The 15,351-nt window shown below is 38.3% G+C and overlaps 1 protein-coding gene across 2 annotated transcripts in view; it reads left to right on the plus strand.

The window, feature by feature from the left end:
* Positions 1–15,351, plus strand: part of AMPH (amphiphysin) — a 250,218-nt gene that overhangs the window by 172,061 nt on the left and 62,806 nt on the right. For both annotated transcript variants that reach the window (XM_054496470.2, XM_054496471.2), the window contains exons 9-11: positions 63–145; positions 2,493–2,631; positions 4,160–4,288. In XM_054496470.2, the coding sequence (XP_054352445.1) occupies positions 63–145; positions 2,493–2,631; positions 4,160–4,288 (351 nt within the window). The remainder of the gene's footprint in view (positions 1–62; positions 146–2,492; positions 2,632–4,159; positions 4,289–15,351) is intronic.

The raw sequence follows: 15,351 nt of genomic DNA on the forward strand, positions 1-15,351 counted from the left end.
ATAGCCTGAATTGGCACCAGAATTACATGTGACTAATAGACAAGTGGCCTCTGTTCCCTTAGCTTTGCCACAAACTGTATGAAGTGATGACGAAACTGGGTGACCAGCACGCTGACAAGGCCTTCACCATCCAAGGAGCGCCCAGGTAGGCCCCTGCTCATTGGAGCACCTGTAATGTCCTGCTTGTTAAAATTTCTACAGTCTGTGGACCAGCCCGTACTATTTTATTTATCCTACAAAAGTCTCGCAGGAGCCTTTTCACCCTAGAAGCTGACACTAATTTTATTTCTGTGCTTTTACATTTATTTCTGGCCTTCAGTGACCCAACTAGGATTCTTCTTCTTGTCACAACAGCATTGACTTTCTGCCTCTCTGCCTCTCTGCCTCTCTCTGCTTTCCATGAGGCCTGATAGCAACAGTGTGAAATTTTAATATATAATGTATATGCTTGTTGTAATATATAATTTGTTATGCACTTAATATTTTCTCTGGAGAAGAAAGGAATTCCCTAAGTTTATGACAGTTTGTCCTGATTGTTATCATTGATGCTGACATCTTTTATGAATCTATTTTGGGAAAGGAAAGAGGAAGTAGGTGAGATCTCATGTTCCTCTTACCTCCTGACTCTTGATCTGGTGAACACTGTGCTGTTTTTGTTTTATTGCATGTTGCATTATGAGTATGCCAGTCAAATACCCCAGAGCCCCAATGATCCATAGGTGAACTGTCTGCCTTGCCAGGGTTCTGCTGCACACCAGCTTTCTCCGGTGATTCTGGAATCCTTTTTATTCCATCCTTCGCAATTTTGTATACTCAGAGAATGATGGCTAGTGAGCTGGGAGTCAGAAGACCCAGCTTTCGGTTTTCTGATTTTGCAGTTAACTTGCTTTGCCTTCCTTGAGTAAGTTAAAAACCTCTCTGGTTAGAGGTCTCATTTTTTTTAATTCAATAGAAAAAAAAAAAAGATACTATTGAACTACATGTTTTCCAAGGTAATATACAGTCCTGACATTCTATATTTGCCATTTTAATACAAACACTTATTGGCATACATTTATGAAAACACACATAGTCATACACATGAACCAACTTCTACATATGTTAATGTTTGGATCCCTCTAGAGATTGTTAATTTTCTTATTCCCTGCTCTTTGGATTAGCCCTACTTATAGGTTCTGCTATGGTTTCTATACTATGTAAGCAGTAGTATATCTTCTCTTCCTAAGGGAAAGAATATTGCCTGAAAGAATACATAAGAGAGGCAGAGTTACTGTTTTCCGTATGGTTACTTCAGTATGGGGCTAGGCACAAAGGAAGAATTGGAATAGGAATATCAGAATGACATTTGAGTGTTTTAAAAATGAAGTGCATGAAAAAATTTAGGGTTGTTCCCTTACATGGAAATGAAAGGGACAAATTCATCTGAAAATTTTAATGTTGCCAAATGAGATACAGTGAAGAAAAAGTGGGGCCATGACCACTTAATGAATGTTCCTTTCATTTTTTTTCCACATTCCTCTGCAGAATGAGGTGGTGAGTGAGCTCAGTGGCATCTCTATTAAGCTTAGATTGGGGCTATGTTTCTGTCTGAGGCCATGATTGCTGGCATATGACCCCAATCATGTGGCATGTCTGTGTTCTCGCTAAAGGACCCAGTTTCCTCAGCCCTTTGAGTATGTAGACCATGCTGCTGTGTACATGCTCTTTTATTTTGGGGTACAGACTCTGTTTCTTCAAGCTGTAGACTTTAGAAATTCTTAGAGAGTAGGATGTGTCCTGAGTGCTTCTTAGTCATCACGTTTGGGCTGTTCCCGAGCATCTGGCCGCATGCCGGGAACATGGTGGGTTCTTAGTAAACGAAACTGAATCTTGTCTGATTTTGTTGCACATTTCAAGATGCCAGAGTTGAGTAGTTATTTATAAGGCCTAGAAAGAGAAATAATTAGTGAGTTTATTTCCAAATGTTATTAGAAAGCACTTCTACAAAATCCTTACTAACACTATCCTAAGGCTACCTTTTAATATAAAAGTTACAATTTTCATAGTTTTTTATAGATTATGACATGGCAAGATTCTCTTGTAAATAGAAAGTGAAACGAGTAAAATCAATTCAGCTTATGTTTGGAAGATTCTTGCAGAGCTCGTTTGAAAGAACAGAGGGCTTGCATTACTAAGACCTGAATTCAGATTCACTAAATTGCTGGGTGATTTTAGAGTTTTTATTTTTAACCTATCTATGCCCCACTTTACTACTTGTAAAGTGGCTACTGTGAAGACAAGAGATAATATATGAATGAGGTCTCCGTAGTGCAAATAAATGGTACCAGTTATCACCATCACTGTTGTGATTAACCAGAATTAACCTGGAAGGGGAGAGCAGGAGAACAGACAGTACCTGTTAGGCTTCTGGGTTTCTCTGAGATGGAAAACCCCTGATCAGATGAATACTGTTCTTGAGAAGGCCCCTTGCCCAATCCCCTGTGTTCCTCTAGTGATTCGGGTCCTCTCCGCATTGCAAAGACACCATCACCGCCTGAGGAGCCTTCACCCCTCCCGAGCCCGACAGCAAGTCCAAATCATACATTAGCACCTGCGTCTCCCGCACCAGCACGGCCTCGGTCACCTTCACAGGTAGGAAGAGGTCAAATATATTGGGGGATAGAGCTCATGATGAGGTGAAGGTGGCCCCATCTAGGATAATCCCACGGTGCTGGGGCTTTAAGAGAACTTTCCAGTTAGGGAGACTGAGATGTGAGGCTTTAGGCATTGTGACTGTCATGAAGGTATCCACCTGCTTTTCTTGTTTGACTTGATATTTCCTCACATGCCCTATATTCAAGTTTTTTGGGACTTACCACGTTCTCGGCATGCTCAGGCAAGCATACTCTCTCTTCTCCTATCTCTTGCTACAAAACTCTTTTCTTTCAGTGCTCCATTTAAATCCTACCTCTGCATGAAAGCTTCCCTCTCCTAGTGGTTTAGAGTCGGCAAGTACTTCCAAGAAAAGCAGTTATGTTTATATGTCATCTCACATTTTTTGGTACACCTGGACATTTTTTAGTACACACACTTGCATATGAGTGGCCACTTAATAAAATTGAATTGAAGAAATAACTGAAGAGAAACAATAAGGGCTGGGCAAAGGTGACTGTAGAGAGAAACTACCACCTTTATTCTCCCTATGTTGGGTGAAAATGAAATTTCTGTAGAAAAATTTATAGTCCCCAGTCCAGTTCAAGCTTTCTTGTACAGATGCTGCTTGCCTTACAAAGGGGTTGTGTCCTGATAAACCCATCATAAGTAGAAAATATTGCAAGTTAAAATGTATTAAATACACCTAACTTATTGAGCATCATGACTTAGCCCAGCCTACCTTAAACGTGCCAAGAACACTTAACGTTAGCCTACAGTTAGACAAAGTTATCTAACACAAAGCCTATTTTATAACCGTGTTGAATATCTTGTGTAATTTACTGTTTATAGTACACTGTAGAACATAATAGCAGTCATTTACCCTCGTGATCACAGGGCTAACTGGGAAGTGTGGTTCACTGCCACTGCCCCGCCTCATGAGAGAGTATCTTCACACTTTCTGCTGAATGCCTATTACTTTTACACTTTCCTAAAGTCCGAAAAAATCATAGATTGAACCATCGTAAGTTGAGGACCATCTATATGTAGTTGAACTAAGGAAAGTCTTGGGAAGATACATGTATTAAACAGATCTTTAAAGTTTTCTACTTTTCAAAATCCTTGAATGGAAAGTGAAATGTAAGCTGCCTATAGTTGGTCTCACCAATTCAAATGAAAAGCTGCTTTAGTTTTGAAATTTTAATTTATTTCTGAAATGAGAAATTATTTTCAGTTTAGTTCAGAAGAGGGTATTGCCCTAGTTTAACCTTTAACGTATATGTACCTGGCCCTGCAGCTCTGTGTATTGTACTTGAGTTGAGATGAATGGACTCTTATAGCCTCAGTTTTGTTTGAGAGCCTCACAAGTAGACAGCATTCTTTACCTGTATCAGATAGGCTTGCTGCTGTATGCAGATATAAGTTTCAATCAGAGCTCAATCTGTCCATGTAGCTCTGTTCATGTGCTTTCTTCATGGCTGACACAATGTCTTTGCCTGGATTAATGTTTGTATTTAATGCTTCCTAGACAAGGAAAGGGCCTCCTGTCCCACCTCTACCTAAAGTCACCCCGACAAAGGAACTGCAGCAGGAGAACATCATCAGTTTCTTTGAGGACAACTTTGTTCCAGAAATCAGTGTGACAACACCTTCCCAGGTAAGTGCCTGGTTCAGGGCTGGTATGTCCATAAAAGTCCCATGGTGGAAGGACTCTCAGGGGCTAGCCCTAAAGAAAGTGGTGGTGCCAGAACCAACAATATAATTTTAGTTGTCATTCAGGCTTGTTTTAATTACTTGGTTAGTCTGAAGCATTCTTAAATGGGAGATGTACAGTATTTGAAAATTATCTATTTTTTTATTAAGGGTAGTATATACTTATAGAAAATTGGAAAAATATTGAAAAGTATAAAATGAATAGTTTATCTTATTTTTTAAAATTGTTGTATTGATACCAAGTATTTTACATATTTATGGGACACATGTATTTGTTACATGCATAGGATGTGGAATGATCAAGTTAGGGTATTTGGGGTATCTATCACCTTGAGCATTTATCATTTCTATGCATTGGTAACATTTCAAGTCGTCTCTTCTAGCTACTTTGAAATACCTAATACATCGTTGCTGACTACAGTCACCCTAATCTGCTATTGAATATTGGGGCTTATTTGTTCAATCTAACTGTATGTTTGCATCCACTAACCAACCTCTCTTTGTCTCCTCCTTCCACCCACACATCCTTCTCAGCCTCTGGTATCTATTATTCTATCCTCTATCTCCGTGAGATAGATTGTTTCTAAGCTCCCATATATTAGTAATACATGGCATCTGTCTTTTCTGTGCCTGGCTTATTTCACTTAACATAATGACCTCCAGCTCCATCCATGTTATTGCAAATGACATTATTTCATTCTTTTTTGGTTCAGTAGTATTCCATTGTGTGTCTATACCACATTTTCTATATCCATTTGCCCATCAAGGGACACTTAGGTTGATTCTCTGTCTTTACTGTTATCAATAGTGCTGTGATAACCATGCAAGTGCAGGTATTCCTTTGATATACACATTTCTTTTCTTTTGGATAAGTACCCAATAATGGGATTGCTGGATCTTATGGTAGTTCTATTTTTAGTTTTTTTGAGGAATCTCCCTACTGTTTTCTGTACTAGTTGTACCAATTCTATTCCCACCAACATTGTCTAAGCGTTCCTTTTTCTCCATATCCTTGCCAGCATCTGTTATGTTTTGTTCTTTTAATAATAGCCATTCTAACTGGGGTACGATGACATCTCAATTTGGTTTTGATTTGGATTTCCCTGATACTTAGTGATGCTAAGCATGTTTTTGTATATCTGTTGGCCATTTGTATGTTTTCTTTTGAGAAGTGTCTATTTATGTCCTTAGCCCACTTTTTCATGGGATTATTTGTTTTTTTAATTATTGAGTTGAGTTCCTTGTACATTCTGAATATTATTCCCTTGTTGAATGTCTGTCTGTAAATATTTTCTCCCATTCAACAGGTTGTCTCTTCACCCTATTTATTGTTTCCTTTGTGTGCAGATGCCATTTAGTTTAATATAGCCTCATTTTTTTCTATTATTATTATAGTTATCTGTGCTTTTGAGGTCTTACCTATGCAATTTTCCTTAAACTGATGTCTTGAGGTGTTTCCCTATGTCCTTTTCTAGTTGTTTTATAGTTTTGGGTCTTATGTTTAAGCCTTTAATTCATCTTAAGTTGATTTTTATATATCAGGAGAGACAGGGATCCAGTTTCATTTTTCTGCATATGGATATCCAATTTTCCCAGCACTATTTATTGAAGAAGGTGTCCTTTCCCCAGTATATGTTCTTGATACCTTTATTGAAAATCAGTTGGCTGTCAAAATGTGGATTTATTACTGGGCTTTGTATTTTGTTCCATTGGTCTACGTGTCTATTTTTATACCAATGTCATGCTGTTTTGGTTACTATAGACTTGTAATATGTTTAGAAGTCAGGTAATGTGATGCATCCAGCTTTGTTCTTTTAGTTAGCTCAGAATTGCTTTGGCTATTTTGGCTCTTTTTTTGGTTTCATACAAATTTTATGATTTTTTCTAATTCTGCTAAAAATGTTGTTGGTATTTTGGTAGGCGTTGCATTGTATCTGTAGATTGCTTTGGGCATTATGGTTATTTTTACAATATTAATTTTTGTGATCCTTGTCCTTTTAATTTTCTTTCATCAGTATTTTGTAGTTTTCCTCATACAGATCTTTCACTTCCTTGGCTAAATTTGTTCCTAGGTATTTTATTTTGTTGTAGCTGTTGTAAATGGTATTGCCGTATTGATTTCTTTCCCTTCTGGCTCTTTATTGGTGTACAGAAATGCTACCAATTTTTGTATGTTGATTTTTTTTTTATGTATCCTGCAACTTTACTGAACTTATTTATCAAATTTAGGAGGGTTTTTTTGGTGGATTCTTTCATTTTTTCTAGCTGTAAGGTCATACTATCAGCAAAGAGGAACAATTTGGCTTCTTCTTATCCAATTTGAATGCCTTTTATTTCTTTATCTTGCCTGATTGCTCTGGCTAGGACTTCCAGTGCTATATTGAATGGGAGAGGTGAAAGTGGGCATCCTTATCTTGTTCCTTATCTTGTTCATAGAAGAAGGCTTTCAGCTTTTCCCCTATTCACTATGATGCTACCTGTGCTTTTGTCATATATGGCCTTTGTTATTTTGAGGTCAGTTCCTTCTATTTCCTAGTTGGTTGACAGTTTTCATCATGAAGTAGTGTTGAATTTTATCAAATGCTTTTTCTCTATCTATTGAGATAATTATGTAGATTTGTGCTTAATTCTGTTGATGTGATGTATTAGGTTTATTGTTTTGCATAAGTTAAACTATCCTTAGATCCCTGATATAAATCCCACTTGGTGTGGTGTGTCATCTGTTTGATGTGCTGTTGGATTTGGTTTGCTAGTATTTTGTTAAGGATTTTTGCATTTATGTTTATCATGAATATTTGCCTATAGTTTTCTTTTTGTTGTTGTGTTTTTGTTTGGTTTTGGTATTAAGATAGTGCTGGCCTTGTAGAATGAGTTAGGGAGAGTTCTTTCCTCTTCAATTTTTTGGAATAGTTTCAGGAGGACTGGTATTGATAGGGTTGGGCTGTGAATTCAACTAATTCTAGGCTTCTGTTTGTTGGGAGACTTCTTTATTTTTATTTTATTATAGATTCAGGGGATACATGTGGAGTTTTGTAACATGGAGACATTGCGTGATGCTGAGGTTTGAGCTTCTAATGATCTCATCACCCAGATAGTGAACATAGTCCCCAGTAGGTAATATTTTACCTTTGCCCACCTCCCTCCATCCCTCCGCAATCTTTTTGTGAGACCAAACACACAAATGAGGAACAGAAATGACTCAAGTGGTACTACTGCAGTATACTACCAAACCATGGTGACATATATGTCATTGTATGACATATATATGTGACATATATACACACGCACACACAAAATGACCAGAAAACAGTGAACATTATGACAGTCACAAAACCTCACATATTAGTAATAGCCTTGAAAGAAAACAGATTAAGTTAAAAGATAAACTGACTAAATAAATAAACAGATGCTTTTCTCTTGCCGTTCTTAGTATTCTGTCTTTTATTTTTGCCTTAGTACGTAGTTTGACTGTAATATAGCCTTGAGAAGACCTTTTTGCATTGTATCTGTTTAAGGATATTTGGGCTTCCTATATCTGGATGGCTAGGTCTCTTGCTAGATTTGGGATGTTTTCAATCTAATACTTCATTAAATAGATTTTCTAGCCCATTTGTTCTCTCTTGGCCCTCAAGGACACCAATAATTCAAATATTTCATTGCATTATATTGTCCCAAATGTCAGGAAGGCTTTGTCCATTCTTTTTTGTTTATTTTTGTCTCACTGGGTTATTTCAAAGACCTGTCTTAAAGTTCTGAGATGCTTTCTTCTGTTTGATCTAGTCTCTGGTTGAAGCTTCCAAATGTGTTTTGTATTTCAGTCAATAAATTCTTCAGTTCCAGAATTTCTATTTGTTTCTTTTAAAAAATATCTCTTTGGTAAATTTTTCATTCATATCCTAAAATGTTTTTCTGATTCCTTTGTTTTTCAAAATTTTCTTGTATCTCACTGAGCTTCTTTAAAAGCAATATTTTGAATTCTTTATCTTGTTTCTTTGGAAGTGTCATATTTCCTTGCTGTTTTATGATTCTGTTTCATTGTGTTGATATCTGTGCATCTGGTATAACTTCCAATTTCCAATCTGGTTGCTTCTTCCAGTTCTTTGAAATTGGTTTTTGTAGGGGAGGGCTTTTCTCTGAAGATATATATATGTTGTTGGTTGGGTCAGACATTTTGGCTTTGATTTTGGCCACATGTAGTGGTGTGATCTTTGTATGATTTATTTGGCTGTAAATGGAGTCAGTTGTACTTGTGATTTCCTCAATGACTTAGGGTGCATTTGCTAGCAGGGGGCCAGGGTAAAGTTTTGCTGAGGACAAGGGTGCAAGGTTGACCAGTCTTTGGGCCCCAGCGGAGGCAGTGGCAGGCTGAGCATTGCTTGTGCTTGGCTCCAATGTGGGTTACACTAGCTCCAGTGTTAGTGAGTCCAGACAGGCTGATTCCTGGGCTCCAGGTGGCTTCAATTTCAATGAAATTGAAAGAGGTGAATAATTTTAAGTCTTTTGTCCTTCAACAGGGGCGTATTATTTACATGAATTGGCAAATGAAAGTCAGTGTTCCTACTGATTTTGAATATACCTGGGTTCACATATCCCACCGCAGCTACTTGCAGGCCTGTACCTGCTAGTGGCTGTGCTTTTTTTTTTTAATTGACTCGAGAATTATCATGACTTCCAGAGCTGCCTCTAATGTCACTGAAACCATCTCTTTTTTCTACGAGTAAAAGACCATACAGAAGGCATGGTGATACTGTTTCTTCTCAGTATTCTCAGGGTCTGAAATAATATTTACATTTTGCAAGAGGTGCTAATGCAGTACTATAATTACTGAGCACATCAATCACTACACTATGCATAATATCCCGATTATAAACACATCATATTAATAATAGCGGAGATGGCGTATTGATAATAATAGGGACCTCAGAAAATAAAAATGCAGACACAATGCAGTGGCAAATCATGATTTTTCATCCTTTTCAAGCACACTTATCAATAGGCAAAATGCTTTGAGCTATTGTTTTCTTTCTTCTGTTGTATGCATAAGATGCTGAGTTTGATAAAATTAACTGGAGCTTGAGATGCGATTTAGCAGCTCCTTTGAAAATGGTGTTTATCGGTGCATGGCCAGATTGTATGTCTGTGGATACCAAGATGCCGCCAGGAATAGCTGTCTTAGCACCAAAGGATCTTACCCAGCATCTGCCAGTTGTCCTGGGACAAACTTGAGCAATTCTAATTTCCAAAGTTGTACAGTCCCTTCGCATTTGCTACTGCCCAGCTTCATTCTCTTTGTTTGCTACATGAATTTTCGAACTGGGAGTGTTTTAAGGCAACAATACCCTTACTCAGTTGCTTTGACCTGGACCCTCCAAGAGCATCCTCTCAGTTCCATCACAAATAGAGACTTTGGTCACCTAGAAGCCTTGTGTGCTTAGCTGAGGACATCCCCATTTGGTAGACAAGGCAACTGAAGTAGAGACAACATGACATGCAGACTCATTGTGAAGGAAAGATGAGGTTCAGAAGTGTTCTTTCTTTTTAAATGTTTTTTCTTTTTATTTGTAATTTCCTGGCTCATAGGTAAGGACACTTGATGGTGGGGGGGGAAAAGAATCAAAGCACTTTTGAAAATTACAGATGCCAGGAGAGTCCCCTAAGTACTTAAAAGAGCATTAGCTTTTGCTGGTACTGTTGAGTGAGAGTGATGGGAAAAGTCAAGAACTGGGGCAGAGGAAGTGCCTTTCCAAACTGAAGCATGTTCCAGCTGCAGCTCCTGTGAGGACACTATTCCCGGGTCCGCTTGCCTAGGCTTTGCTAGTGCTTTATGCATAACGCCCAGGCTGCTGGGAAAGGAATTTGGGAGCTTTCAGCTTCTCTCCATCAATACCTCTTATATCTCACTTGCTGTGTGTCACATCCTTCCATCTTCCAGTCAATTTTGGAAGAACTAAGCACCAGAGACATTATAGGAGTGCATTTTCGGGGGCACAGCCTTATTTATATTGTTTTCTTCTAATCTGGGGAGGAGTCAGAAAGGGGTTTCTGCCATTTTTCTAAATCTGAAAAGCGACATGGCTCTAGCAGCTGGACCACAGAGTATGACTTGGAGTGTTTCCATGGACTAAATGACCATTCGTCTCATGTCAAGATGTCAAAAGAGGGAGTGAAACAGGGATTTATATTTCTGTCTGCTTTCTGGTTTATTGAGTGACATAATCTGGCTTTAATTAAAAATATACAGATGCTCTCTCTTCCTGAAGCATCTTGGCAGTTTCTTCAGTGGCTTGTTCCTGTGTAGATATAAATAGCCATTTTGTGATACTTCAGCCCATCCAGCAGTTTCTGATTTGGCAGGTCTGGAATGAGGTCAGGAATCTGCATTTCTGAGGAAAATGCTGCTGATGCTGCTGGTGTTGGCACCACACTGTGGGAGCCACTGTTTAAAGTTATCAGGATTCCACATGGCACAAATCAGTGACCATTAACAAAGCACCACAGTGAATTAATAGATTTCTTCCAGGGAAATACCCAGCTGAGTCAAGTGTGTGCTATGATTGACCATTCATAACTGCTCCCTTCAAAACTAGTGTGACTCAAAGTCTTCCATATTTAGGGTAGTTGGACACATACACGTATGCATGTGTGCTTATAACCTTAGATGTGTTGATCAGATTATAGGTCAAGCTACATATTATACGTGAATGAACTGTATCATCCAGACAATAATGTGTTTGACAATCTACAGATAAATAGATAAGAGAGAATAAATAACAATACCTGGGAAAAATGTGATGCTAACTGCAAGGAAGTACAGCATTGAAAACTAGACAGCTTAGATGTACCTGAAAAGGTTTTCTCTGACACATATAACAATATAGGATGCTCCGTCTACATTTATTTTAATATTAATTTTTTAAACGAGTCATTTACATTTAAAAGATTGATCTATGTCCCCAGCTTGCTATTTTTATCATGCACTTAATGGGGGAAGAAAAGCATTTGTGTTAATCCTGCCCAGAAGCTCAAAATGTAATGACTGAAATTTACCCAGTCTCGGATGGATTTGTTTGTCTCCTCCACCAAGCACCATCACGGTGATGATTCTCTCCTGAGTGTGTCCTGGGATTGAAGACAGAAATCCATTAGATCTGGAGAGCCCTCTAATGGCCCAAACTTTAAATGTAGCATAGAATTTTCTCTGGTGAATGTTCTTATCTGCTTGTAGGGAGATGCCCCATGGTTATGACCCAATGGTTTATGTTGCCTTTCTGGTTCTGTGTTTACAAAAATGGATCTTCCAAAGGTCCAAAAACTTGTTCCCTATTTTTCCGTCCTTAGAACTTAGAAATCCATTCTCTCTCTTTTTCTTTCCCTCCCTGTGTATTTGTGTCCCTACATTATTCTTTTAAAACAGCCTTTTCCAAAGCATATTTTTGAGGAAAACTAGTATCATTAGATGCTTTGAAAAGGGAGTCTCTGTTTACATGAGACTAGGGGGCTACATCCCTTTTGATTTTTCACGGTTTACATCGGCATGTTTAAGGCTCTGAAAAGTTCTGTAACAAAGTTCCATTCAACTTTGTTTAGGGCAGAATTTCTCAGACAGTCTCTCCTTCACCCCCAAAATATGCTTTCCTAGGAAATGGGTATTTGGTAAAACACTTTAAGAAATAAAGATTTAAAAAATATTTTGTCCCTGGAAATCAAATCTATTCCATATAAATATGATTCTAACAAGAGATCAAGACAAAAAATAAAGCAATCATGTATGTGTGTATATATGTATATATGTGTGTGCGTGTATATATGTATATATACGTATATGTATACATACATATATACATATACGTATATGTATACATACATATATACATATACGTATATGTATACATACGTATACATACATATACATATACATACGTATGCATACATATACATATACATACGTATGCATACATATACATATACATACGTATGCATACATATACATATACATACGTATGCATACATATACATATACATACGTATGCATACATATACATACGTATGTATACGTGTACGTATACATATATGTATATACACGTGTATATATACATATATATATGTATATATGTGTGTGTGTGTATATGTGTATATACACACAAACGTATGTGTGTATGTGCAAGGTTATTTCTCTCTCTTTCAATTCTTGTCCTCAGAAAATGTTTTGGGGCCAGGTATGGTGGCTCACATCTGTAATCTCAACACTTTGGGAGGCCAAGGCAGGAGGATTGCTTGAGGCCAGGTGTTTGGGACCAGCCTGGGCAAAACAGTGAGACCCTGTCTCTACAAAAATAAAAAATAAAAAATAGCTGGGCATGGCAGTATGTGTCTGTAGTCCCAGCTGCTCAGAAGGCTGAGAGGCAGGTGGATCTCTTGAGCCCAGGAGGTCGAGGTTACAGTGAGCTATAATCACAGTACTGCATTCCAGCCTAGGTGACAAGAGCGAGATCCTGTCTCAAAAAAAAAAGAAAGTGTTTTGGATTGGCTTTTCTTATAACTTGATGACTGGATTTAAAATCCAATGTTCACCCTCCCTTTAGGATTATGGCCCTGAGCAAATATTTTTTGCTGGGGACCTCTTCCATATAAAAAGTTGGAGTCACTTGAAATAAGCTTATCAGCAACATTCTGATGGCCAGTCTCAGGGGTTTCTATAAGTGAAATGCCAAGCTGACCAAAAAGAACAATCTCACCATCTCACCACTCACCCTCCTGGAAACAGGCCCCATCTTCATGCTCACAACACCTTTGTGGATAGGAGCCCCAGAGTTCCAGAAGCATATAATCGACCGTACACATGGAGTAGGGTTGGGGAGTGCTCCGAAGAGGAGATATGGCAACCAAAGCCCAGTCCTGGTACAGGCTCAGGATGCCCTGACCAGATGGCACTGCAGCTGCAGCTGGTCCCTTCTGCCAGAGGAAGACTTAGGAAACTTTAAGAAAGGTGCTCAAAAGCATGACAGTCCCCTTAGATTCAGGGCTTGGAGCAGGGTCCCTCTTTACCACGGACTTTATTTGTGTTCAGTGGCAGAGAGGAAGAAAATGTTGCCTGTCTCAGGATTTTTTCATAGCAGATACCCCCAACTATTTTTCTTAAATCTTTTCCCAACTATGATATTGCATATTTTCTCTGATCAAAGATTTCCACTTTACAAATCCAGAGGAATTATCCCTTGAACATCCAAGCTTATTTCTCCAAGCCCTGCTCATCACCCCACAGGAATGCCTACCATGCTCCCACGCAGACGTGAGCACAGCCTTTCAATCCTGAGTGTTGGGACCAATTGAGCACCATTGGCTTTTCTACTCTTATGTTTCTGTTTTCCAGCTTAATACTGTGTCTTACTTTTTAATTTCATTAAATCATGCTGTTTTCCCTAGACAATTGAACTGAAATAGAATTCAACTTGCAGAATCAGTCCATGAAATGATTTTTTTACCCATGTAATCCTGAGAGGCCAGCCTGCAGTTATGAACATATGCATCTCTCACTTACTGGATATCTGTAACCCGGTTCTAAATACCACACTGGCTTTTCAACATAACATATTTCTGGACCAGCTGCCTCTTCTTTCCCTTGCTATTTTTCAAAGTAAACACGTTAACATTATTTTAAGACAGAAAGAATTAGTAAGATGAAAATTAGAAGGAAGAAAAACTACACAGTGCATTTCAAGCCCAAATTTAGTCAGTTCATTGCCCTGGTGGATTGCCAACATCGTTGTTCCATTCCTTGAGCAGGAGTAACCAAGAAGTGCAGTTTATGTATCATCTGGTGTTCTGAAAATGTTTTAAAATCATTGGGTCATTAGGCTTCACTATCTTTCAAGGTTCTGACTCCAGAGCTGCTAACAGTGCCTAGGCTTTTTCTGTCTACAGAACAGGGAAAACTACTAAATATCTTTCTGCAAGGTCTCATTCAGTTTAACCTTGACATCAATCCTGTGATTTACATGTCATTAGTCCTACTTTCTAGAAGAGCAAACCTGCCGTCTTTCTGCTGAACCATGCCTCTCTTAGCGCAGAAGTGGAAAGCAGAATGCTGTAGGCTATGTGTGACAGCATTGTAAGCACCCAAAAGAGAGCAGTACCAGGCATTCAGTAAATGAACAAATCGATATCACTCTTTCTATCCTTAGTATCCAGGATGCAGGTTCTCTAGAACTTGTTTGAGTTGTGATATTAGCAAAGTTCTTCAGGTTGTTACATATCAGTGCATTATTGGTAAACACCATGATCTAGTGGTAGGAGGCCTTTACTCAACCAGTTTAGCCATCTGTCTTTCCACTAGTCAGAGTAGAACCTCATTATAAGCAGAGGCCCTATCCCTCTTCCTTGCTGACTCTATTCTCATGACTAGTCAGGCTTTATGCTATTAGTCATAATATATGTAAAGGCAATGAACAAAACCCACGTGCTACACTAGGAATGATTTTGCAGCCTACCAACTTGTTCTAATAAAAAACAAAGTCAAAACAAAACAAAGTAGGAAAACAGTTTCCTAGAAGGTCTGGTTTATTGTGTGTCAACTCATTCCTAGAGCATTTCAGGATTATGTAAATACAGGTATGCACATGAAGCAAATGTGAGAGAACAATCGATATGTCTAGATTGTGAGTAAAGGGATCTGCATTATACTATCCTTTTAATTCTCTGTACAGCAGTCTCCCCTTATCCACAGTTTCACTTTCCATGGTTTCAGTTACCCATGGTCAACCATGATCCAAAAATACTACATAACAGTAAGATATTTGGAAAGAGCGAGCGAGGGGAGACTATATTCACATTCACACTACATTCACCTTTATTACAGTGTATTGTTATCATTGTTCTATTTTACTATTTGCTATTGTCATCAATCTCTTACTATGTCTAATTGATAACTTCATCTTTATCATAGGTATGTATGTATAGGAAAAAACAGTGTGTGTATAGGGTTCAGTACTATCTGTACCATTTGTGGTT

The sequence above is a fragment of the Pongo pygmaeus genome, chromosome 6 (genome assembly GCF_028885625.2).
Source record: "Pongo pygmaeus isolate AG05252 chromosome 6, NHGRI_mPonPyg2-v2.0_pri, whole genome shotgun sequence".
Classification (NCBI taxonomy): domain Eukaryota; kingdom Metazoa; phylum Chordata; class Mammalia; order Primates; family Hominidae; genus Pongo; species Pongo pygmaeus.